The sequence below is a fragment of the Rhamphochromis sp. 'chilingali' genome, assembly GCF_963969265.1.
Source record: "Rhamphochromis sp. 'chilingali' genome assembly, chromosome: 5".
NCBI classification, from domain to species: Eukaryota; Metazoa; Chordata; class Actinopteri; order Cichliformes; family Cichlidae; genus Rhamphochromis; species Rhamphochromis sp. 'chilingali'.
This window is the reverse complement of record NC_137932.1, coordinates 42,384,955-42,411,929: the sequence shown is the minus strand read 5'-3', so window position 1 is coordinate 42,411,929 and position 26,975 is coordinate 42,384,955. Positions and strand designations below refer to the sequence as shown.

The following is a 26,975-nucleotide window of genomic DNA, read 5'->3' as shown; positions in this document are numbered from 1 at the left end:
TTGAAGCGTGGCACGCAAAGAGAAGGAAAGGTCTTACAGAAAACTGAAATCTGCTTTCAAATAAAATAAGAAACTAAAAAAAAACTTAAACAACTGTGAGGAAGAGCTTTGAGAGGAAGACCTGAACTCTCAGGAGATCTGTGTAACAACAAAGCGATGAGCTCAGTGTCTCGGGATGAACACAACATAAAGAGAATAAACCCTGAAAGGAAACTGGATACCAAGATGTGGGGAAAAAGGTGATGAAGAAAATGAAAATGTCCTTTTTAAATATTTTTCCTTCCTCTTTTCAAGTTTTACCTGTCTGGAACAAGGATTCTTTTCTTTTGAGGCTTCTGTGGAACAATGTAAGGTTGTCTTTCCTTTTCTGAGGAGGGCCACATTTTGACAATATCCTACGAGGTGTCGGTGAGCTCCTGTGGAGACTGGCTAATGAGCAAATAGTGAGACATGTCTCTAGAAGATGTCAAAAGCACCACCAGCCTTGGGGCTGAAAGCAGTGCTTCAGATCGTTCCAGTGGCCACTGTCTGAACCAAAATCAGGACCAGGGGGTGAACCAGAGTGAAGGCCAGGATGGGATCGTTCTGGACCGTATCGGCTGTCTGTTAGTGGATAAGTTGGATCCCAGTGACTTCACTGGGAGGTTTTCAAAGATCCAGTTGAGGTCCAAAAATATGAGAAGGATCATTAATAGAGGTATGTGGAGGCTGGCTCTAAAAACTTTGTTTGTTTTGTTTTCTTCTTCTGAGGAGCACAAATGCGAATGAACACAAGATGGGTCAACACAGAGAGGAGGCAATGAGATACATGTTTTGTAATATTCCCAGGACGTTTGAATGTGATTGCTTATCTGTCATGACCTGAGGAGTTACGTTTAAGGGTGGAAATGGCAGAAAGGCAGGTCGAACATCCAGCTGAAAAAAACGATCCTCCGCTTGTCAGCTGGAATGTGGGTGTGTGCGGTTTTTAGCCGCTTTGAGATTTGAAATGGCTCTTTGTTGTCACTTGGAAACTCGACAGGTGTGTTTGTTGTGGGTTTTGAAGACCCTGTGAAAACCGATACCCACCTTGAACATGAATCCAGAAAAAGACATGCTTTTGCATTTCTGGCCTCAGTATTGTTGTTTTCCCCAAACCCCTTGTTCTCTCTCAGCTTACCTTAACCTCCGTGAATTTTATGTCTAAACACTTCCAACATTTTAGGGAATCTTTACAGGCGTACTTGGTATTAGAGTGTTGTTTAAATTTGTGGAATCAAGTAATACTGAATGGCATTTGACGGAAGATTAAAGACGCTTTAGGATAAGAGAAGCAGAATGCTTATTTTGTGAAAAGGGGGAATATTGGTGTGAGTTAGTGTCTGTGCAACAAAGCAGCACCTGCACAAACATGCTGTTATTGAGACTTCTCAATAAATAAGCTTGTAGAATGCAAATGCCATGAAATGTAAGATTATAGAAGCCTCTGCTGATGAGATAATGTACATGTGTTAGTCTGTGATGGTACACAAACGCGTTCTCACTAGAGTTATCTGACCCAGCTGTGTCAAGGACACACTACTGTGTGAGCCCCGTTTTGGTTTTGGTGATTGAGTCAGTTTGATTTATGAAGCTGAAATGATTAATACAATCACAGATGAGTAGACATTTATGCTACAAGTTCATTTCTTGATCGAAACGTAGCATTAAACATGCACAGCTCCAACGTCTCCATCAGGTCTTGAATGATAACAAGTCAAACAATGTCTGTAAAGTATGCATATTATACACAAAGACAGACTTAAATGAAGACATTGATCCGACACATGTAAAATGTAGCCAATTGTGTTTATTGTTATCATTTTATTATCATCTCTCTACCCTGTGTTCTCAAAAGTGAACACAGGGTAGAGAGATGATGGAGGAAATGAAAATGGGGGGGAGGGGTTGTAAAGAAGAGATTAAGAGGACAGATGGGTGGGGGGGGGGGGGGGGGGGGGGGGGGGTAGATAGAAAGAAGGATAGAGACAGGGGAGGGAAAGCCCCAACAATCATATGACCCCCTATGAGCAAGCACTTTGGCGACAGTGGGAAGGAAAAACTCCCTTTTAACAGGAAGAAACCTCCGGCAGAACCAGGCTCAGGGAGGGGCGGCCATCTGCTGCGACCGGTTGGGGAGGGGCAAGGAAAACAGGATAAAGACATGCTGTGGAAGAGAGCCAGAGGTTAATAACAAGTACAATTCAGTACAGAGAGGTCTGTTAAACATAGTGGGTGAGGAAGAAACACCCAGTGCATCATGGGAATCCCGCGGCAGCATTAGGCTGGGCATGCACTGTGCTCTTTTTGGCCCATTTTGAGCCGATTTTTCAGTCGTGCGACTGTTTTGGGAGTCGTCCCGAGTTTGGCCTTAATCGTGTGTCGTGCATCGTCTACATAACGAGGGTAACGGGGTAATGAGAAGCAATTAAAACCTCACGACCAGCTCCCGATCATCAATCGTTTGCTCGCAAGAAAACCAAACCTGTTTGAAATCCTGTGGGTCGTCCTGAGGGTGTCACCGCAGCGTCTCACACTGCCCACGCGCAAACGCAGAAATGAGAGCGAAAAGATGGAGTCGAACGGCGGTGCGGTGTGTGATCTGGACACAAGCGATGGAGGCACAAACTTCTCACCCCTGCGAGTCAATCGTACAGTTTGAGCAGGAGCTGAATAACGCGACTGAAAGAAATCGCACAGTGTATGCCCAGCTTATTGCAGCATGGAGGATTCAGGGTCACCTGAGTAGGCCATCAGCCTACTAAAAGGATACTGAAGAAACCCGTCGAAATAGTGTTAGTCTTCATCACTGCTGCTGCTGGACTCATTTGAACACCTCCGAAGTTTGCAAACAGGCAAGTATTCCTCTTCTTCCTCAAAGTCCTCTCGGGAACGCTTCCTCGAGCCTCCAGCTTCATGGTTGTCAAGCTCTTCGTGCGCATCTTCAAAAAGTTCATCACTGCTGCTCTCAGAGTGGTCGTACACAGCTGAGCTGGTCCCCGAATCAGAGTTTGCAAGCCTGGATTTTTTGCTATTATGCTCTTCTTCGTCTACATCTTCCTCTCTGGACCTTTTCGTGGATCCACCAGGCTGCGGTTCTTCTTCTGTTACCTGCTGAGGACAGCCCTCGCTATCAGTGTCACAAGCAGAGAAGAAGTCAGAGTCGTCATCAGAAAACTCCTCGCTCCATCTGATTCTTTTGTTTGGTTCCACATCTGCTTCATCCATCTCTCTAGACCTCCTCCTGGATACACCCGGCTGAGGATCCTCTTCTGGGATGTACTGGTGAACATCCTCACAGTCTTCAAATGCCTCATCAGAATCCTCATTTTCAATGCCACCAACAACAACAGCATTATGATCCTCGTGCTGTTCATTGTTGTCAGCATTGGCATTATTGTCCCTCACATTCATATTTTGAATGTTGACATTATTGTCATTGGCATTGTGACGGTAATTAACATATTGTTCCACTAATACATCTATTAGCTCATTCAGCATCCAAAACATATCATTGAGAAGAAAATAAAGATCGATCTGGAAGCCCCGGAGTCCATGAATAGGCTCGAAAGCTGGTCCATTAACTGGTCCATTAACTGGTTCATTAGCTGGTTCCTGATCTCCACTTTCAAACCTTTGTGGGTTAACCTGTCGGCCTGCAAGATCATTTAATCTTTTAATTAGCATTCATAACTATCTGCTGAAAATCTGTTTTTCATCCATTTTAAGACTGAGCACATGTGCTTACCATGACGGTTATTGTGTGATCCATCTCCTCTTCCACTCATTTTGACTACAAGGAACACAAAACAACAATGATCAGTAAACCTCAACTCAGCATGTTCAGAGAATTTGCTTTTTTTGTGATGACTTCAGGCTGCGTCCGAACGTACGCGGCTGTGTTTGAAAACGCACGTTTTCCTTTTTCGTTTAAAAAAAATCCAGTCCACATGTGCAGTTTTGAAAAAATATCTCCTTCCACATGTAAACGCTAAAAACAAACTGAAACGCTGTCAAGAACACGCCAAATCTTAACCGTGTGGAAATGTTGGCCAATCAGAAGTCTAGAAGCCTGGGTGGGAAAACCTCACAAAACCTTACGTACTTCTGAGAAGTTTTTGTCTTTTTCTGGAAAAGCAGCTAATTTTGTGTTACTTTCACGTGCCTTCATCGTTTAAAATGTTAATAACTAAAGACAGCTTTTTGGCTGGAACAGACTCACAACTTTGGAATGGACAAAATGCATACAGCATACATAAATGTCATTTTTTAAAATGACATTTATTCCAAACTGACGTCAGGATTTGGGTTGGGAGAGCGTCTGTGTTGAATGTAGAAGCCACGTCTGATGCCTCTGTGTTTCTAAATGGAGGCACAGTAACTGTGTGTGTATATGTAAGCGTGTAAAAACTGCAGATACTAAGAGTAACAGACACAGTATGTTGTCTACATCGGCCATTGTAGAAATGGATCTCATGTAAACACTAACGTGGCCACAGCGGCGCACACTTTTGACATTGCCTGAGTAAATGTCCGTTTTCCTCGTCCACACCTAAACACAAAAACGTCGTTTTCAAAAATCTCCACCCTGGCAAGAGTTTTTAAAAATCTCACCTTTCAGTGACTCAATCTGCTGTTTAGGTGTGGATGAAAGGCCCAAATGCAGAGACAAAGCTGCGCTTTCAGAAACAGCCGTGTACATGTGGACGCAGCCTCAGTTTCTCAGAAATTCTAATAGTTTGTTGGAGAACAAAATGGTCGGGCATTGCACAGCTACAAGCATTTCACCCCCATGTCATACTGTGTATGGTTGTGTGTGTGTGACAAATAAAATTTGAATTTGAAAACTTAAGTCTTCTCTATTTTCCTAAATTAAGAAAATAATCGTGTTAAAAAGAGCTTCTGTCACTCAGATATGATTAAGAACATTTTCTCATTTATGTATAATTTGTCAAATATTACATCAGCTGACAAATAGTTAAGTCTTCATTTGTTTTCCTGAATAATAGATCCACATCATCCTCTCTATGATGGAAAATATAGTCTAGTCTTGCACAATGTAAAGTACATAAATACTGTCCTGGCAGGCAGGAAAATCAGGCTTTATATTGAAGTAAATGATCTTAAGTTTGTAAAGTGAAATTTGAGCTTACTTTAGTTCTTGGTAAATTACAGAGCAGTTAATCCTCAGGGAAACGTCGAAATGTCACTAAATAGTGGTCTGCTTTCATACGGTTGCAGTGTCTCTTCAGTTTTGTGTTCATATGCTGATGTTTTCGTTCAAAACATGCTTAAATCCCTAACTTTTCCCTGGAGGCATCGCTATGGCAACAAAACAACATGTTCCAAACAAAAACAACCAAGCTGTTTCCAGAGCTTAATATTTAACATGTCTTTGTTATAAACTTTATTTGTACAAATCTGTGATGTTGATGTGCACAACGTGGGATTTAGACCTCGGAGGGTTAATCAACAACTCACGAAAAATTAGGTTTAAATTTGTGTTCATGACGGTGCAGATTTCTGACATTTTGTGTACTTTAAGCATTTAACAATTTGACTGTTTTCTAATAAAAACGGTGTGAAACTCAAGTTAGACCTGTGTTTGTAAATGAACCGCCCCATGTTGTGTAGCTTTCTGGATTTTATACTTATTGGGCTACATATTAATTTATTATACATGCTATACAGCAGATAAAATCTAAACTCACATGTTTTATGTAACTAAAGTGTTTAATCATGTGGGCTACAGACAATAATCAACTAATGGACTATATTGATATGAGAAACGTGCACACTTACTGCAGTTGAATCATTTTAACCATATGTAACCACCTGCGTATGTCTTTGAAAAAAAAAAGGCTTTGATTTTTCCCCTCCATTTGATTTCTTTGCCACCCTCATGCCGCCATAAGAAGATTTTTCTAGATCCGCCCCTGTCGAGACTTTCAACCCCAGGTAGGCCAAGTATGGAGAAACGCAAGAAAAAAAATATCTGAAGAAAACAGAACATTTAATGATGTCTGAGCAGATTTATTTGCGTTTCTGATGAGAGCGGTCTATCAGTATGCCTAATTTGTTGATTGTCGATCTTCCACATATGTATTTGAGTAGCTATCCCACACCTTGAACTATGATAAAAACAAACACCGCTCACACCTCACAGATGACAGCTTACAGTCCTGCGTAAAGAGGAAAGTGACTTCGTACAGCTCCGGTCTGCAGAAGTTCAGGAGCAAAAGTCCCATGTTAAACATATCACGGCAGACCCGACGATGTTTGCATGAACATGCTTGTGAAATGCACTATACACAGGTACACACACACACACACACACACACACACACACACACACACACACACACACACACACAGGTCTTTATCACCAGGTTCCACATTTATTTACAATTTTCCCAGGTTATGACTGAACACAGTCTGACAGCTGTCGGTCCCAGCTGATTTCCCTCTCTCTCCGCTCCTCTCTGTCTCACTATAAAAAGGGAGGGAAACCATTATCAGTCCAAATCGCCATCAGCTGTTCTCACCGGCATCTCCAGCACCGCCCCGTTGAGCCCACTGCACCACTCCTCCCCTGCAGCCGCACCCAGGACCACACCTCCGCCACAATGCTTTACGGCTTCTCTTTATTGACCACTTTTCACACACGGTTTCTGTACACGTGCATCTGGCTAGCTTTCCAGCACAGAGCCCTGTACTAGTGATGTGCGGATCAATACTGAAATATTGATTCCTCCGATACAGTCATTTATGTTCTAGAATCGATTCTCACATTAAAATGTTGATATTTTAGTAATTTAGGGTAAATCTGTAGTCTATCATTAACAGGAACACAGTGGAAAGAAACATAACATTCAAATTCTAATAGTTTTGCCATCCATTCTGCCAGAGTTGCTTCTCTGACAGATTTGTCTAAGGATAGTGGAAAAGGTCTCCCATGAACAACCTCAAATGGTGTAAGTTTTTGAGAGCCTTGTGTTAATCTCATCCACATTTTTACTAGGCCTGTGCATTCAGGCCATGGTCTTCCTGTCTCTTCCATGCATTTTCTGAGTCTCTGTTTTAAGCTGTTAAGGGTTCAATATTGAGGAAGGGTACAAGAGGGGATCGAAGAATAACCACACTGATCCGGCCGGGTGAAGTCAAACGCGTGGGAAGATCACCACAGACAGCAATTGATCTTCGACTTAATCAAAGCATAAACAGATATTTTACATCACCTGGGCTTAAATTTAATGACGCCCCTTCAACGTCACAGATACATTTTATACATAGATCAGGTCAAAACCACAATGACTTTTAACACAATTTAAAAAGAACGCCGCCGTCGTCATCATAACAGGTACATCCTGTTACTGCCGGATGCTCTCTTGTCATCCAGACACATCAGCTGCAGTTCTGCGACAAACTGCTCCTTTTGCAACCCCAAGCAAAACATGCTTAAACTTTCACCTATAAATGATTCTCTCTAACTGAGTGTGTGTGTGTGTGTGTGTGTGTGTGTGTGTGTGTGTGTGTGTGTGTGTGTGTGTGTGTGTGCTAACCACAATTGCACCCTACTTCACCTCGCCGACTAGCTCCTGACCTCTCACCAGACAGAGAGACAGAAGCCACTCTCATGTATGTACTAACCTGAACTGAAACTATGTATATATCATCTACTAAATAAATGTTTTAATCAAGCACCTCTACTAAAAGCTTAATACAAAAATATGAACTTATCAATGATAATAAAAATAACCTGATATAAGTGTTTTGTAAGCATGTATTGCAATTTCTTCTATGTTCTAGTTTCCCTCAGCATGGATCACCTGGACAGTCACGCCAGTGAAGCTTAAGACCCTTAATGAACCAAACATCAACTCAAAATAAGCGCAGATATGCAATGTGTATAACATAATTATAACTGCATCTGAAATACAAAGTTAATATGATAACAGTATGCATAAACATCTTAAGGCCATCTTAAAGCTATCTGTTACATTGTTAAAGCAATGATCATACTGCAGATTATATTATGCTGGTAAAATACTTTTGTTCATCCCCACAAAGCCTAAGCCTGGACTCTGTGGGTGAGAAGCACAATGGTTTCTTATGCTGAATCCTAGTGCTTCAGAGACTTTACTGATCGCATCATTGACAAAATATGTGTCCCATTATCTGATCTTATCAGAGTAGGGATGCCATATGTTGGAATGAAATGGTTACATAGGCATTTTGCAACTGAGATTGCATCTGCTTTTTTTCACTGGCCATTTTGAGAATACGTCTATAATCACTAGAGCATATGTTGAGCCTTGACTTTCACTTAATTCAATGAAGTCCATATGAATGGTGTGAAATGGATGAGGTGGTGTGGGGAAATGTCCTCTTTTTGTCCTCAGACTGCCTCGTGAATTGTGTTTTTGACAGATCATGCATGTTCTCACAAATTCTTTTGCTGAAGTTTCGACATTTAGAGTGTAAAAGTGTGTAATAATGATCTGGATCCTCCCTCCTGATGACACATGGGTTACCCCATGGGTCACTAATGCTGCTGTTCTGTGTAGGGACTTAGGAAGTATTGGTTTTCCTTCACAGATCATCTTTTAGTTGTGCTCCACACTTTAACCATTTCTTTTGTTCTGTGGTTGGTGCTGCGCTTTGTTCGTCTTTAAGGACGTCAAATGGTATTTGCATAGCGGATGCAGACATTAATGTGTCTACAGTTTGTTGTGCGGCTAACTTAGCTGCTTTAGCTGCAAAGTTATTGCCTTTAGTTATTTCTGATTTATCTTTTTGATGTGCAGCACATTTACACAACCCTAACTGTTTTGGCAATATTATTACTTCTAATAGTGTTTGTACTGGGTGTCCAGTGTAATCATTCCTCTGTTCTGCCAAATTTTTGCAAAGTGATGTACTGCTGAAAAAACATACTGACTGTCTGTGTGTATGTTTATGTCTTACCCTTCGTGTAATTCACATGCACGTATTACTGCTGTGAGTTCTGCACTTTGAGCTGAGTATGAGGATGTGAGCGGTTTCGCTTCTATGACTCGCTACATGCAGGTAGAAGGGCTTATCATAGTCAGGCAATGCTAAAACTGTATTTGTCTGTAATGCTAGTTTTAAGTTACTGTATGCTTCTTCTTCTTTTTTTTTGTAGATGCGACACTACATTTTTATTTCAAATTCAAATTCAAATTTTATTTGTCACACACACACAACCATACACAGTATGACGTGGGGGTGAAAGGCTTGCAGCTGTACAATACCCGACCATTAAATGACAGAAGAAAAGTTTTACAATATTTACAATTTACAGGTTACTACAAAATTTACAAATTAACTTAGGAATTTACAGTAAAGAATGTGTAAATAGCAGAAGAGATTATAAAGATTATAAAGATTATAAATTATAGGAATTATAGGATTATAGGAAATGTGTGGTGGTGCGTGTGAGAGTCCAGTCCTACACCTGGTTCAGGGCCCGAATAGCCTGGGGGAAGAAGCTCCTCCTCATTCTTTCTGTTTTGGCCTTAAGGGAGCGGAAGCGCTTCCCAGACCTCAACAGTGAGAAGAGTCCATTGTTGGGATGGGAGAGGTCCATCATAGTCTTCCTAGCTTTGGACTTGCACCGCTTGGTGTAGATGGACAGCAGGTCAGGGAGCTCTGATTGAATGATGCGTTCGGCTGAGCACACCTCTCTTTGCAGATCTCGTCTGTCCTGCTTGGTGCAGATGTTTGCCGTCAGGACGCTCTCGATGGTGCAGGAGTAGAAGTTCTTGAGCACCTTCAGTGGCAGATGGAAGTCTCTAAGTCTTCTGAGGAAGAAGAGATGCTGACGGGCTTTCTTAACCAGGGTGTTGATGTGACAGGACCATGACAGGTCCTGAGTGATGTGGACACCCAGGTATCGGAAACTGTCCACTCTCTCCACTGGTGTGCCACTGATGATGATATTTAAGGCATTTTAGATCATTTCTATTTTTTTCAAAGAATTCACACATCTTACATATTTCAAACTTTTAAGTTAGGATTTAAAAAACTTCTTTATTTGAACTTTTCCCACAAGGTTCCATTCTTTCTATAGCAGCTTCATATAAAGTCTGCACCAGGCTTTTAATCTCAATGTGGATGCATTGCTCACAGCTCTAAAACTAGACATTAGTAAATCATATGCCTAATCATTATGTGTCACTGTGATCCACAAGTATGATCACAAATTTATTTATTTTTCAAACCAACAACACAAACAAACAAACAAAAACAAGTTGCTGATGGCATGAACGCTTTACACACATGAGTCAGGACACAAAAAGAAAAAAGCTGCTGCCAAAAACAAATCAGAAGTGTGAGGAAAAAACTGAGCTCACAGACAGCTGCATGTGTGAGCTTTAATATCATGCAGCTCCTGCTCTAAAAAAAAAAAAATGTGTAACTTGCTCATTAGCTTAGCAGTGTCCACATATTTAATTCAGCTTCTTAATCTTGTAGCTTTAGCTGTTGCATACAGGGTTTAGCTTATTAGTTGTTAGTATAGGTGTGCTCTATATCTCAGCAAAGTCTCATCTAGGATGACAGGTTTTCAAAGAGGTCAAATGCCTCTGTGTCACGGGTTGCTTAGAGGATCCACTCGCAGGACTCCTGGGTAGCGTTCAAACAGAGATAGTTTATTACAGATCTTCACCAAGTGTATGTACAGACAGTGCGAGGTTAGTGCTATATACAAGACGTGAGGGGCAGGGGTCCAGGGCTCCAGGGAAAATGGGGAAATCACACACGCGCTCAGAACAGCCTCTCTCCACTCCGCTAGCGACCTGCCACTCCTTCCACACTCCACACGGGGAAACACGGGGACGGGTCCGGGGAATCTAGGAACAAAAGAACACGTTAAGTCTCTGAGACAGAGGCACGGGAAACTTGAGCTAGGTGTGTACTGACAAGAGCCTTCACAACAATCCAGCGTTGAACAGCTGATCTCCTCCTTCTAATATACCAGCTGGTCTGATGAGGCCCAGGTGTGCACGATCCGGGAAGGCGTGGACCGAGGGCGTGAACCCGCCATGAGTTCCGCCCCGGCAAAACAGGGGAGAGGGAGAGAGAGGAAAAAGGGGGGCTAGGAGTGGAGAGATGCTGATCCGCGCCTTGCCGATCCCACAGGTCGTGACACTATGCACTTAATTAGTTTAGATATTTTCTTCATCTCATATGTCGTTGTACTGAATTTGAGCAACCTTAAGCTTGATGCAGACTACTTCTAACAATTATCCACCTCACATCATAACTGACTAAGGTGCCTCTTCATATTAATATTATGTCATTATTAATGTTATTATCTTTTTTTTTTTTACATATAACAGCAATGGTAAATGTTAAGCTGAATTGTTAAATGTTTGTCATTTTTATGTTTACCATTTGTACATAGTTTTAAGGAATTATTTCTGTCCTCCCCTCCCCAGATCCTTAAGATTCTGGGAGGGGGGCGGTAGTGTTTATTATCACAGGAACACCCTTGTGAAGGTCTGTTTGATGTGGGGAAAATTCCTCCCCTTTGTATGGCTTCACTGTGCTATCTAGGGTGAACCATCTAGGGTGTGGGGGAGACTACCCTCTTTATGACCAAGGATGTTCCTCCTGTGCTTTTATGTTATATGACCCTTTGATCAGCAGGATCACACACACACACACACACACACACACACACACACACACACACACACACACACACACACACACACACACACACACTGTCATGGTCCTGGGTCGGTGACCCAGCGCTTTTAGTTTGTTATCATTTTCATGATGATGATTGTTTTAGTTCTGTGTTATATTCGGTCTGCCTCTGAGTCTGCGTCTGGATCTGTCTGTCTATGGTGTCTCCCCATCTGTTTGTGAAGCTGTCTGTTTAGATCTGTGTCTTGTTTGGTTCCCCGTGTCTGAGTTTCCTGTTTTATTGTGAAGGTCTCTGTCTGATGTGAGTGTGTTCAGTTTACATTTCCCCTGTCCCGTCAGTTCTGATTTCTCCCAGCTGTGTTGCCCTCCTGTCCCTCATCCCCTGATTACTGGTGTGTATTTAAGCCCTGTGTGTTCTCCTGCCTGTTGTCGGCTCGTCTGCATTCATCCGTCTACCTCTGCGTTCATCCATGTATCACTGCGTTAATCTACATTCATCTGCGTTCTATGGTGTTCCTGTCTCTGCGTCTCTCTGCCCCGCACCCCTTTTGTATGGTCTCAGGTTTGTCACTTAGTTTCTCCCAGTTTAGGTTTCCGTTTGTAAAGTACTCATACCTCGTTGCCTGTTTTTGTCACCACCACCTTTGTAAATAAAACATCACTCGTATCATCAGTTTGCTGCATCTTGGGTCCTCCTTTTCCTCCACACCACACGGCTCCCTCCGCCAGCCGTGACAGTACGAGCCGACCAACATGGACCCAGCAGCATCCGCACCTTCCCAGGAGTTTCGGGAGGAATTAATTGACACTGTTTCAAGGTTGGTCAACTTGTGGCTCGAGCACGAGGGGGAAGGGTTTCACCGCGCAGTAGAAGCCAGGATACAGCAGCTAATCTCTGCCCACTCCTGGCTGCTGGACTCGCTTCACCCGCTAGCACAAGACTTCCTCCTTCATGAGCTGCACCTTCGCCCTCCAGCCGCTACCGCTTCCCAACCCAGCCCGGCGGTGAAGGTTTTGCCCGGCCCGCCGGAGGTTTTGCCCGGCCCGCCGGAGGTTTTGCCCGGCCCGCCGGAGGTTTTGCCCGGGAGGAAGCGACGATCGCGCCGTCGGCGCGTCACCCCACAGCCGGAGATTAGGACTTCGGAACTGCCGGCTGTGGTGAGTGAGAAGGACCCTTTTTCTGTTTTGGACTGTGTGACTGTTTGTTCCGGGGCTGTGTTTTTTGAGTCAGCTGCCCCGCCGGTAGCTCAGTTAGCTGCCCAGCAGCCACTAGCTCAGTTAGCCGCTCAGTCGCCACCTCCATCACATTCAGCCTCACTACCCATAGCCCAGTTACAGTCACAGTCAGATTCATTAGACACTATGTTACAGTCCATAGCCCAGTCAATAGCTCAGTTGGTAGAGTCCATCCAACCCAAAAAGCACTGTTTTTCACCTGTTCATGTCCAGCAGAGAGACACGCCACAACGCAGTAATCAGTCCCCAACAGCTGGCCAGTACAGAGACTGTGACGCACTCCAGGGCCTCCCCAGAGGCTGGGTTCCAGCCCCCAGCCGACTCTGGACCCCTGGAGGTCAAGAAGCCAGCTGAGGACTGCATCCGGCTGTCGCTGCCTGAGCTGAGTCACTGCTCTGTGCAGCCGCAGTCCGCTTTGTGTTCGCCAGAGGCCCGTGCGCCTGCTGGTTCTGCTCTGTCTCTGCCAGAGGTCCCCGTGCCTGCTGGTTCTGTCTTGTTCCTGCCAGAGGCCCGTGCACCTGCTGGTTCTGTCTTGTTCCTGCCAGAGGCCCGTGCGCCTGCTGGTTCTGACCTGTTCCTGCCAGAGGCCCGTGTGCCTGCTGGTTCTGTTGCGTTCCTGCCAGAGGCCCGTGTGCCTGCTGGTTCTGTTGCGTTCCTGCCAGAGGCCCGTGCACCTGCTGGTTTTGTCCCGTGTGTTCCAGGGGCCCCTGTGCCCACTGGTCCTGAGACTGTTCTCGCTGGAGGGCCCGAGGAGCCCGTCCAGCCTCCCGCCTCGTCAGCTGGAGGGCCCGAAGAGCCCGTCCAGCCTCCCGCCTCGTCAGCTGGAGGGCCCGAGGAGCCCGTCCAGCCTCCTTCCGCTTCCTCGTCAGCTGGAGGGCCCGAGGAGCCCGTCCAGCCTCCTTCCGCTTCCTCGTCAGCTGGGGGGCCCGAGGAGCCCGTCCAGCCTCAAGTTTCGTCTGCTGGGGGTTCTGGAGAACCCAGCCAGCCTCAAGTGTCTTCTGCTGGGGGTTTAGGAGAACCCAGCCAGCCTCAAGTGCCGTCTGCTGGAGGGCCCGAGGAGCCCACCCAGCACCACGCCTCGTTAGCTGACGGTCCTGGACGACCCAGCCAGCACATCCTCACACCTGCTGACGGTCCTGGAGGACCCAGCCAGCACATCTCCACATCACCTCCTGCAGCATCGCTGCCGTCAGGTTTTGCAGCCGTCCCGCTGCCGTCATCCACGCCTGGTCCGGCCTCTGTGTCTTCATCCTCGCCTGGTCCAGCCTCCACCTCAGTCTCGTCTGGTCCGGCCTCCGCTTCAACCTCAGTCTCGTCTGGTCCGGCCTCCGCTTCAACCTCAGTCTCGTCTGGTTCAGCATCGCCTGGTCCAGCATCAGCATCGCCTGGTCCAGCATCAGCATCGCCTGGTCCAGCATCAGCATCCTCATCAGCATCGCCTGGTCCAGCATCAGCATCCTCATCAGCATCGCCTGGTCCAGCTACTGCTTCACCTACGCCGTCGCCTGGACCAGCCTCCGCATCGGCTTCAGCCTCGCCTGGTCCAACCTCCGCTTTGCCTGGGGCTGCAGGGGCCACGCAGCCTTCGGGTCCCCTACTACCACCTTCACATCGTCGGTCGTCTGCCAGGCCGCTTGTTGGGCATCATCACCACCGTGGCCGCCCTCCGGACTTCTGTTGCCACCCCCGCCTGCTGCGTGGACGACCTCCTACACGCCGCCGTTGCCGTCTGCACGGTCAGCCCCCGGACCTGCATTTGCGCCGCCGTTGCCGTCCGCACAGTCGGCCCCCTGAACTGTTTCCCCGTCGCCGCCGTTGCTGTCCGCACGGTCGGCCGCCTGAACTGTTTCCCCGTCGCCGCCGTTGCTGTCCACACGGTCGGCCGCCTGAACGGTTTCCCCGTCGCCGCCACTGCCTTCCGCATGGTCGGCCCCCGGAGATGAACTATTCTAGGCTCCTGAGTTGTCAGCCTCCGGGCCGGCCTCCTGAACTATATTTTGGGACCCTGTTCGGGGACTCCAGTGTGTGTTGTGTTTTGGTCAATTCTTTTGGGTCACTGGAGTTTTTTGTTTTTTTGTTTTTTTGTTTATTCCACTTTATTCCTCTTGTATTTATATGTATTCAGTTGGCTCTGTATCCAGCCCTTTTTAAACTTGTACTTTGATCTCTAATTTTTCACTTGATGAGGGATTATTATGTTCTGTTTTTCTGACTGTTTATCTTTTTTTCTCTTGTTTTTTCTCTTTGTTTTCGTCTCACCTATCTGCTTCTTTTTTTCTTTGGTTTTTTTTTTTCAGGCCAGGAAGTATTGTGATTCTTGAGTATGTTTTCCTTTCTTTTTTAAGTCTTTCGTCTCTCCTACTTCTTTTAAAGAGCCTCCTTCAGATGTGTTAGCGCTGAAGGACTACATTTCCCTTCCCAAGTGGGACTTTTATTTTCTTAGGATTTCTCCATCTACAAGCACTGATTTGTCTGGCGCCTGGACATTTCTTTTCTAGCACTGCTCGTCAGCAGTGAGTTTGGTGGGCTGATTCCCCATTTACACAGAACTGCAAAGCCTTCTCTGGCACACTTGACTCGGGAGTGGTGGCTTACACGCCCTTCTACTCCGTGCTATTCATGGAGCGGTGTCAGTTTTATGAGGCGGAACTCAACCTTTCCCCTTTGTCACCAGTACGTGGGCTTTTGCAGGATACACAAACATGGAAGTAGTTCAGCAGTTTATTTGTGCTGTGAAATCAACTTACTTCCAAAACACATATAGACATAGACATTCACGCATTTTTAATAATTTGTCACGAAGTAATTGCAGCTACTTCTGAAACCAGTCTAAATATAATTTATCACGTGTTTATTTCTTTAAACCCTTGCGGCGGGCTAGACCTATTGCGCAAAAACCTTACGGCAGTTCAGACCAAAACAGTGTTTTCTCACCCTCAGTCGTCTTTTTGCTGGTTGTTCAGGTTGTCTGGCTGGATCCCAGCGACCAGAACTAATTCACCGGCCTGGACCCGAATTCACATCCCAGGACTTTCTCCTCTACCTGGAGAAGGCTGTCAACAGACTTCGGTGCTGGCTTCCCACGACGTCAGGATGCAGCAGTCAGACCTTGGATTGGAGTCACAGAAACGCGTCTGTTGTTTCCACTCCGGCTCGAAGGACCAATTTAAATGACAGGGGATTTCTAAGAATCTCCCAAACAGTTCTTCAGTTGAGACAACTAAGTTAGAAAACACAAACACTGCAGTTGATTTACTTGCAAGGGCAGCCACAGAGCGCTCGTACTCGCAGAGAGACACTCACGGACTCGTGCTCTGTGACTGTCTGCGTTCTTTATTTATACAAGCTGGTTACATGTGCGTACAAAGATAACAAAGTTATTCCAAGAACTCAGAGCTGAGGTTCCCCTTTTCTACATCTGTATGTTCTCGGAAAAGAGGAAGCTGTTAGTTGCTAAAATAAGTTTATCACTCAAAAGTTGTTATATGGCAAGTCACGTAGACATGTGGTTTGCTTAGTGATCCTAAAAAGGGCACATTTCATGTAGCTGATCACACTATGTACAATTTTCTTTTAACAGGGACATGGGCCCATCCTCCCGCAGGCCCACCACCCGCAGGAGGCGCCATAGGGGTCGGGTGCACTGTGTGCTGGGCGGCAGCCAGGAGCGGAGGCCCTGGCGGACTGATCCCCGGCTGCCAAGACTGGCAATTGGGACATGGAATGTCACCTCTCTGGTGGGGAAGGAGCCTGAGTTAGTGCGTGAGGTTGAGAGGTACCGGCTAGATATAGTCGGGCTCACCTCTACGCATGGCTTGGGCTCTGGAACCAGTCTCCTGGAGAGGGGCTGGACTCTATCTCAGTCTGGAGTTGCCCCTGGTGAGAGGCGGCGGGCTGGGGTGGGTATTCTAATATCCCCTCGGCTTGCTGCTGGTACGTTGGGGTTCTTGGATGAGAGGGTTTGTTCCCTGCGCCTTAGGGTCGGGGAACGGGTCCTGACTGTCAACTGCGCTTATGCGCTGAGTGGCAGTTCAGAGTACCCAGCCTTCTTAGAGTCCCTGGGTGGGGTGCTGGAAGGTGCTCCACCTGGAGACTCTGTTGTTCTGCTGGGAGACTTCAATGCTCACGTGGGTAATGACAGCGAGACCTGGAGGGGCGTGATTGGGAGGAACGGCCTCCCTGATCTGAACCTGAGCGGTGCTTTGTTATTGGACTTCTGTGCATATCACAGTTTGGCCATAGCAAACACCTTGTTTGAACATAAGAGTGTCCATAAGTGCACGTGGCACCAGGACGCTCTAGGCCGCAGGTCGATGATCGATTTTGTAATCGTATCACCAGACCTGCGACCATATGTTCTGGACACTCGGGTAAAGAGAGGGGCTGAGCTGTCAACTGATCACCACCTGGTGGTGAGTTGGATCAGGTGGCGGGGGAGGACGCTGGACAGACCTGGTGCACCTAAACGCGTAGTGAGGGTGTGCTGGGAACGTCTAGCAGAGGCCCCAGTCCGCGAGATCTTCAACACACACCTTCGGCAGAGCTTCAACAGCATTCTGAGGGAGACTGGGGACATTGAGTCCGAATGGACCATGTTCAGCATCTCCATTGCCGAAGCTGCTGCATTGAGCTGCAGCTGCAAGGAGGTTGGTGCCTGCTGTGGTGATAATCCCCGAACCAAATGGTGGACACCAGAGGTGAAGGGAGCCACCAGGCTGAAGAAGGAGTCCTATCGGGCTTGGTTAGCCTGTGGGACTCCGGAGGCAGCCGACAGGTATCGACAAGCCAAGCGGAATGCGGCTCGGGCAGTGGCTGAAGCAAAAACTCGGGTGTGGGAGGAGTTCGGAGAGGCGATGGAAAAAGACTTTCGGACTGCCTCGAAGAGATTCTTGCAAACCGTCAGGAGTCTCAGGAGGGGAAAGCGGTGCTCTACCTGCACTGTGTATAGTGCTGGCGGAGCGCTGCTGACTTGGACTGAGAAAATTTGTCAGGCGGTGGAAGGAATACTTCGAGGACCTCCTTAATCCCACTGACACGTCTTCTGAGGAGGAAGCAGAGTCTGGGGATGAGAGGAATGACCCGCCAATTTCCGGGGGCGAGGTCACTGAGGCAGTTAAACAACTCCTTGGTGGCTGAGCCCCTGGTGTTGATGAGGTCCGCCCCGAGTTCCTGAAGGCTCTGGATGTTGTTGGGCTGTCCTGGTTGACACGCCTCTACAATGTTGCGTGGAGATCAGGGACAGTAGTCCTGGACTGGAAAACCAGGGTGGGTCCTCAGCCTCCCTGGGAAAGTCTATGCCAGGGTGCTGGAAAGGAGAGTTTGTCTGCTGGTCCAGTGTTCTGCCTGGTCGCGGAACACTGGACCAGCTCTTTATCCTCTCAAGGATACTAGAGGGTGAATGGGAGTTTGCCCAACCAGTCTACATGTGTTTTGTGGACTTGGAGAAGGCATTCGACCGTGTCCCTCGGGGTGTCCTGTGGGAGGTGCTGCGGGAGTATGGGGTGTCTGGCCCATACCCTTACTCTGAAGGCAAACCATCACTTTTTCAAGTTGTGCAACTTCTCGGCTATTAGTTAGCAAGTATTTACAGACAGATGTGAAAACTTACAGCCACTGTGGCAACCGGCTGAAAACCAAAGTTGTCACAAGGAGGTCTGTGGTACAGCGCCTTCTTTGCACCGATTTCACCCAGCGACCAGTTGGTGAATAACCATTCTTCCCTACAAACCAATGTTTAAATCACATCCGATATGGCTGAAACCTCATTGCTTTGCTTTCTATTAAGCTGACACATACATTTGCCACTTTTCTACCTTTTTCTAACTGCTATACGTTTTTCCATGCAAAGTCTTCCTAAACTGTGTTCCTTTGTATGAGTTTGGACTTTCTATATGTATGTACAGTTTTATAACCTGGACATGCTTCTCTGTTTAGGCAATCTTATTTACCATCACAACCTTCATCACAGAGCCACTGAAGTACTTCGGTCAGGGATTCAGTGAATTTCTTCGAGTGCTCCTCAAAGATCTTCCGGTTACCCTGCAGATCCCAGTCCTGCTCACTACCATGCCTGCTACTGTGGTAAAACCTGTTACCTTATTCACATTATAGAGCTTTCTATAGATGGATAAGATTAATAGAACAGGTCTCTGTCCAGAAGAGCGCAGAAAAGATGCTGCACAGGACCTTCAAGCTCTAAGGCCTTTTTTTATGTATATCTTCTTCAGGTGATTGTGTATGCAAGTGTGCAAGCAGCCTTCCAGAATGGCATCATGGCACTTTTACGCCGCCCACAAAGGGACCCACCACCACCAGAGCTGAACAGACCACCAGAGATGCTGCACTACTCAGACCTGAGCTCCCGAAGAAGTCGATGATGATGATGACTTCTTGGTTGTTCCTGTGGAAAGTACCAGTGAGTATGAAAATCAGATCGTCAACATGCATGAACAAAACATACACAAACCCCAGACACTTCTCATCATGATCTTAATGTTGTACATATATATTTCCTTATTTCTGCATATTTTGCATCCAGGACAGTTGACAGAGCTCATCTTATGGCCTAAGTTTGGAGCCCTCCAAAGGAACTATACATTTGCCAGTCTGTACATAATTATCCAATATAAATAGTTTGCCTGTCAGTTTTTTAGGTGCTAAAACTCTTCTTAAATGCATCTTTGGGCTCAGGGTTGACTCTTTAGTCTGCCATCTTTAGAAAGAATTTCAGTCTGTGATGTTGGAAATTTGAGGCTGTTTTTGATGGATCTGTCAAGCACAAACCCCTCGCTGGAACAATCAGAGACAATTCTACTACAATGGCCAAAAGCTTTGGACACAAGGCAGAGTTCTTTGTGTGATCTCGTGCGAGGGAGAGAACTGTGACGAGCGCTGCTCCTGACACTCGAACCCCAGTCACTCTCAGTTAGCTCACCCGTAGCACTGGTCTTTATTGTGGTACATGAATATGCATAGTCTCATTAACATATGACGTCATACACAGGCATACATGTGAACAAAGAGTACCGTCTGTGTGTATCAGAATCAGAATCAGAATCAGAATGGGGTTTATTGCCAAATGTTGAGCAGGTTTACAACATTAGGAAATTGCTGCGGTGCTTCAGTGCAAACATGCTGTCATAAATAGCACTTAAATAGACATGGAAAAAAATAAAAGTAGGGATAAGAATTAAAAGTGCTACATGGAAAGATATGTGCATGAGATATACATGAGATATATACATGAGAATAAGAATTAAGAGTGCTACGTTGAAAGATATATACATAGAAATTATCCACACCCTCACTTTCCTTAACTGCACTACTGTATAGCTCTGTGTAAACAATCATTCTGTACATACGATAATTTTTAATCCTACAACTGTTTACAACTTGCATAGTTCCCATTTCTGTATAGCTGTATATCTCAGATTCTGTAAAGTTATTTATTTCATATTCTGTATAGTTTTTCATATTTATATCCTGTTCATATCCTGTACATAGCTTGTACTCACTACAGCCTGTACATACTTATAGTTATAGAATATTCACAACATACTTCATACCGTGTACATTATAACATACCATAATAGACCCATTTCTGTAATATACTCACATATCTATATTATTGCTAATATATATTGTAATATATCTATATCACTAAGCACTTCTGGATGGATGCAAACTGCATTTCCTTGCCCTGTACCGGTGCATGTGCAATGACAATAAAGTTGAATTCTATTCTATTCTATTCTATTCTATTCTATTCTATTCTATTCTATTCTATGAGTGCAGGTGGTGATCAGTGCCAAACATAGAATGATGCAGTGACACAGCGTAGGGTCATGTGTTAGTGGCGGGTACAGTCATATGGTTATTGTTCATGTGTCCAACAGCAGAGGGGAAGAAACTGTTCTTATGGCGAGAGGTTCTGGTGCGAATGGACCGGAGCCTCCTGCCTGAGGGGAGCAGGTCAAACAGACTGTGTCCAGGGTGAGAAGGGTCAGCTGAGATCCGAGCTGCACGCCGCAGTGTCCTGGAGGTGTACAGGTCCTGCAAAGATGGGAGTCTGCAGCCAATCACCTTCTCAGCAGAGCGCACAACACGCTGCAGTCTCTGTTTGTCCCTGATAGTGGCTCCAGCGTACCACACGGTGATGGAGGAGGTGAGGATGGAATCGATGATTGCAGTGTAGAATTGCATCATCGTCCGTGTTGGCAGGTTGAATTTCTTCAGCTGCCTCAGGAAGTACATCCTCTGCTGGGCTTTCTTGATGACGGAGGTGATGGTGGGCTCCCACTTCAGGTCCTGGGTGATGGTGGTACCCAGGAAGCGGAATGAGTCCACAGAGGTGATGGGGGTGTCAGTCAGGATGATGGGGGGGAGTGGGGCTGTGTGCTTCCTGAAGTCCACAATAATCTCCACTGTCTTCTGGGCATTCAGCACCAGGTTGTTGTGGCTGCACCAGGACACCAGACGTTCAACCTCCCTCCTGTAGGCAGACTCGTCCCTACACGCATATGTGTAGGTATGCGTGTGTGTGTCAAGATGTGACCCTGTGAACGACTCCCCAAAGCTGGTGCCAGGAGTCCAGCGGTCCACCTAAACAAAGGGCTCTTATACTTAAACAGATACAGAGTAGGTGTCCTCCAGTACCATAAATCAGTAAGAGAAAGTACGACCTCTCTCATGACCTTAGGATGCGTGGGTATGCCAGAGTGCTCTGGAGGGCACACAGAGTCTTTGCAGACTGCTTAGGATGAGACATCCTATCAATATGCAATTGATTATATAACTCTAAGCATATATGAGTAAATGTTTCTAAGCATAAATGACAATCCAACAATATAAACCTAACAGTTTTTATGCTCACTGTGCGCCCCCTGTTGCATGGCAGTGTACATTGATAAAGATGCTCCATCCACTGGCACCCATCCATTTTGCGTTGCACCTCTCAGCTCTTTTTGTAACCTCATGAGTTGCGCTGCTGCTGCCACAGCTGGGTTGAAGACGCATTTAAATAACCTTCCAACGAAAGTGATCTTAAGTTATTGCATCTCGGCATTATTTTAATGTGTCTACAGCCTACATCCTGTGCCTCTGACACTTTATCCCACCCCATTTAGAGCTTTCTTGGATTTCTTTGAATATTCCTTGAAGAAAAACAGAAAAACAAAACAGCTCTTATAACCTTTTTGAGATGTCAGTCATCAAAACTAAATTAAGCACGAGCCTACAAACTTAAATTGCACTCACTTGGTAAAAATGGTAAATGACCTGTACTTGTATAGCGCTTTACATGGTCCCTAAGGACCCCAAAGCGCTTTACACATTCAGTAATCTACCCATTCACACACACATTCACACATTCACACACTGCATCACGTGGTTGTACAGTAAAGCGATTCCTTTTATGGTCACGTCTGTTAGGCTGTTTTGTTTTGTTCCCGCCTCACCCTGTTATACTACCTTTAAGGCCATGTGTGAGTCAGTGAGGCCGAAGCTGCTTTGTAGTTGAGCCTTAAACTTAGCTAACAGTGCTAGCTATAGGTGTCCACCTATGCTTGTTTTCACTGTAAAGGAATTAACACTGGATAAGAGTCTGTCTTCTCCCAGCCAGGATGCTCCTCATTGCTTTGTTGTGCAACCTGTTGCTCACTGCCGTGGGCCAGGAGGAGGAAAGCAAGTGGGTCAACCCTTACGACATGACCATGTATGATGCTACGACCAAAAGGATGAGAAAGCCTACTGAGGTTGGGAGATTTTTACTCTGAGTATTGTGAAGATGTTGTGTTGTCCAGCTCAGACACTTAGTTTGTATGTGTGTTTGCAACGCAGCCAGCAAGCTGTGACAATCTGGGCACTGAAAGACAAGAGTACAATCAGGACTCCAGCCAGACTGAGCCATCGCCCTGCAACAAACAAGTGGAGGAGTTAGAGGGACAGGTTGGTGTTTAGAGGTTTTAAATAGGAAAAACTATCTTCAAATTGTCTAATTATACGCCTCCAGGCTTATCGCTTTGTTCTAACTGGTACACAAAACATGAACGTCAACCGTGTCTAAAAAGGCCATTTAAATAAGGTGAACTCAATGTCATGTACAACAAACCGGTTTTACATGTTTTGAGCTGTAGTCTGTTAGAACAGTGTTTCCCAACCCTTTAGTGCCACGTCACATAGAAAAATCACAACACCAAATAAAAATGTCACAAAAGTTCATTTCTTACAAGATATATTTAAAATCTACTCTTAAGTTACATAGTGTGAAACCTGTGCCTGTTTAGTTGAACACAAAGCTGATATTCTTGCAGGAGTTGAAGGAAGACACACGAAGATCTTCCTCGACAGTCCTGAGTCTGTGTTTTGGTTTTTTCTTGTCTTGATAGCAATCATGTTTATAAAACCCATAGATGGGTTGTGGAGGAAGGAAGCAGAGCTGAAATAACTTTGTTTGCCAGAAAGGGAAAATAGTCTGTGATCTTGTTTTGAAGTCTTGGGTGTTTTGTCTAGAAATGGCATTTACGTTTACTTGGAACCTTGGCACTGTTTGACAGTTTTTCAGCAGCAGGCATAGTGGAATTGGCTTGGTTGGTTCCCCGGTGAATCCAATGGCAAGATGAGTTTCATTGTATTATCTTGAGCTCTCCTTTTGTTTTTTTCTGACCACTGCTCATGCCTTCAGGGCCTTCATCTGAGTCTTCTCCAGGACTCAGGTCAGATTCACTACTTTTTTTATTTTCAGATATTTATCCATCGCTATTACCTGCGGCCCTTCTTCTGTTTTACTGGCGGTTGGCAACCCTCTTAATTTGTGCAAGATGTTGTACTGCCCTCTAGTGGAAGAGAATGGAAATTTTCTGCCTATTACTACATGCTCCTCCCTTACCCATCTGGTGAAATTGGATAATCTTCCATGGCACACCTGATGATTTCTCATGGCATACTTCTGTGGGGCTGCACAGTGGTTTGGAAATGCTGTGCTATAACATCATCTGTGGGCAGACAGTGGTTAGCAACAAGACTAGGCTGAGATGTTTAAATGATGGTGAAGTGTTATTACCGGGCTCAAAGTGTATCGAGAAGATATCATTCAGATCCTTACACCACCAACCAGCCTTAGAAGAGAACCTGGGGTCTTTCCCATAATCCCAGAAGCTTTGACTGGGAAATAGGAACTTATTCAGGACAGGCACTTCAGATATTCTGCCTTGCCTTCATTCAGATTGAAGATCATAAGAAGACGATCGAGCGCATCTCACAGCAGCCAACATGCAGCCCAGTGTTCAAGAGATTTCTTAGCAGACTGTTGAAGGCAATACAAAGAGCTGGTGTGGTAGGTGGTCATCTCATGTTTTATGTTGAATTATGAGATTTCAGTCGAGCATATTGTGCTATCATATTTACTCTCTCGTTTAATAATTTTACAAGTGTGGTGGAAAAAAATGTGCAATTTAAGACACTTCTCCCATTTCTCTCCAGCCCAGTGACTCCACAGATGTCTTTTATGATGCCAAACTCAAAATGTCCAAACAAGCCATGGAGGAGATCCAGGCACATCTGGAGAGTGAAGACAGCTGTAGACCAGGCGCCCTGGACAAAGCCATCAGTCAGATACTTGTGGACGTTAAACCGCATGATTATGGGGCCTGGAAGTGGCCATTTGAAGACACCTTTGGGGTGGAGCTGCATACATTATTGAAAGTAATCTCAGTCTTTATTACTGTGACTCCACTTTCTCTGGTTTGAGGCCAACTCCCCCCAAATCTCTTGTCTAGTGTTGTCTCCATGAACAAGAAGGAGAGCTGTCTGTTGATTTCATGTACACTCAGTATGGTTTCGTGAGAAGTTGTCAGTGCAGATATAAAAACATGTCTTTTTTTTTTTTTTTAAACCAAATGTAGCTTTTACCTTTGACCCCCTTCTGTTTTGACTTTTCTTAATGTGTCTGCTGTGTTTTAATGGTTTCTATTTTCTGTAACCACTTAAACTGTTCTCTGCTCCGTTCTCCAGATCGTGTTATTTATCCTGGTTATACTAGTCATTATCATGCTCCAACTGCGGACAAAGATCTCCTGGTTTGTGCTGTTCCAACAACTGTTTGCTGTCTGCTTATTCGTCAGTGTTATCTGGAACTGGTTTTACCTGTACAAGGTAAATAGGAGCCCCTGCAGTTTTCAGGGGTTTCAGTTCAACTGCAATTCAGTGTTTTGACTGTAAAATAAGATGTTTTTAATAAATATGTATATTTTGTTCAGCTTGCCTTTGCTGAGCATCAAAGTAATATATTGAAGATGGAGAATTTCAATGCAAAATGCACTGGAGTGGAGAAAATGGATTGGATTGACAGTTTGAAAGGTATGCCACTGCCAGTGTTGAACAGACATAGCATTGGTATTCTGTGAAAACCTCCTATATCTAAAATATTAACCGGCTGAGAAAAAAACTTCTTTTTATTTTTATTTTTAGAGCGTATTAAATATCATTTTGAAATACATTTCACTGCACAGCCATGAGATGGAGAGGAATTTAACGACAAGTCCCTCTGCAGTCATTGTGCAAAATCTGAAGTCTCAGCTGTTTTAATAGTTTTAGACTCCAGCACTGCTGTTTTGGATATATTAATTATATTTAGCGCATAACGTCTGCCTAAGCTTAGGCCTGTATTTGATTTCCTGCAGAGTGGTTTAGAAGCACCTGGACTCTTCAAGATGACCCCTGTAAGAGATACTATGAAGTTCTTATAGTTGACCCTCTTTTGTTGGTATCACCAATCAAGGTAAGTCACTCTGTTCAAGTTATTGAGGTCTTGCAGACACATCACTACTAAACACATGATTTAAATTTGTCTACCATTCTGGACATGTGACAAACATGCTGATAGTGTAGGAGTTTGTGAATCAGTTGCCACACAGACCTGGAGACTTGCTCACGACCATGCAACAACCACTACTTGTGAGATAAAAAGTAAAAGTTGTGCCTTTTGAAACATCTTAACTGCAGCACTGAAGCACAACTTTTACTCTGAAGGCAAACCATCACTTTTTCAAGTTGTGCAACTTCTCGGCTATTAGTTAGCAAGTATTTACAGACAGATGTGAAAACTTACAGCCACTGTGGCAACCGGCTGAAAACCAAAGTTGTCACAAGGAGGTCTGTGGTACAGCGCCTTCTTTGCACCGATTTCACCCAGCGACCAGTTGGTGAATAACCATTCTTCCCTACAAACCAATGTTTAAATCACATCCGATATGGCTGAAACCTCATTGCTTTGCTTTCTATTAAGCTGACACATACATTTGCCACTTTTCTACCTTTTTCTAACTGCTATACGTTTTTCCATGCAAAGTCTTCCTAAACTGTGTTCCTTTGTATGAGTTTGGACTTTCTATATGTATGTACAGTTTTATAACCTAGACATGCTTCTCTGTTTAGGCAATCTTATTTACCATCACAACCTTCATCACAGAGCCACTGAAGTACTTCGGTCAGGGATTCAGTGAATTTCTTCGAGTGCTCCTCAAAGATCTTCCGGTTACCCTGCAGATCCCAGTCCTGCTCACTACCATGCCTGCTACTGTGGTAAAACCTGTCACCTTATTCACATTATAGAGCTTTCTATAGATGGATAAGATTAATAGAACAGGTCTCTGTCCAGAAGAGCGCAGAAAAGATGCTGCACAGGACCTTCAAGCTCTAAGGCCTTTTTTTATGTATATCTTCTTCAGGTGATTGTGTATGCAAGTGTGCAAGCAGCCTTCCAGAATGGCATCATGGCACTTTTACGCCGCCCACAAAGGGACCCACCACCACCAGAGCTGAACAGACCACCAGAGCTGAACAGATCACCAGAGATGCTGCGCTACTCAGACCTGAGCTCCCGAAGAAGTCGATGATGATGATGACTTCTTGGTTGTTCCTGTGGAAAGTACCAGTGAGTATGAAAATCAGATCGTCAACATGCATGAACAAAACATACACAAACCCCAGACACTTCTCATCATGATCTTAATGTTGTACATATATATTTCCTTATTTCTGCATATTTT

At 45.1% G+C, this 26,975-nt stretch overlaps 1 protein-coding gene across 7 annotated transcripts; it reads left to right on the top strand.

Moving 5' to 3' along the window:
* Window positions 1-26,822, top strand: LOC308396461 (chloride channel CLIC-like protein 1; the record flags this gene model as incomplete). Of its 7 annotated transcripts, none has more annotated exons than XM_080881781.1 (13): window positions 1-697; window positions 16,511-16,829; window positions 18,865-19,011; window positions 19,158-19,345; window positions 22,546-22,682; window positions 22,768-22,875; window positions 24,152-24,262; window positions 24,409-24,630; window positions 24,940-25,080; window positions 25,185-25,284; window positions 25,608-25,705; window positions 26,362-26,508; window positions 26,655-26,822. In XM_080881781.1, exons 5-13 carry the CDS (start codon window positions 22,551-22,553, stop codon window positions 26,820-26,822), a joined length of 1,227 nt encoding a protein of 408 aa, XP_080737907.1. In that variant the 5' UTR covers window positions 1-697; window positions 16,511-16,829; window positions 18,865-19,011; window positions 19,158-19,345; window positions 22,546-22,550. The 7 variants fall into 7 exon arrangements, 6 of the variants coding, with proteins under 6 accessions (XP_080737907.1, XP_080737909.1, XP_080737906.1 ...); XM_080881783.1 differs by lacking the exon at window positions 16,511-16,829 and adding an exon at window positions 9,734-9,931; XM_080881780.1 differs by lacking the exon at window positions 16,511-16,829.
* Between the last annotated feature and the right edge of the window lie 153 nt (window positions 26,823-26,975).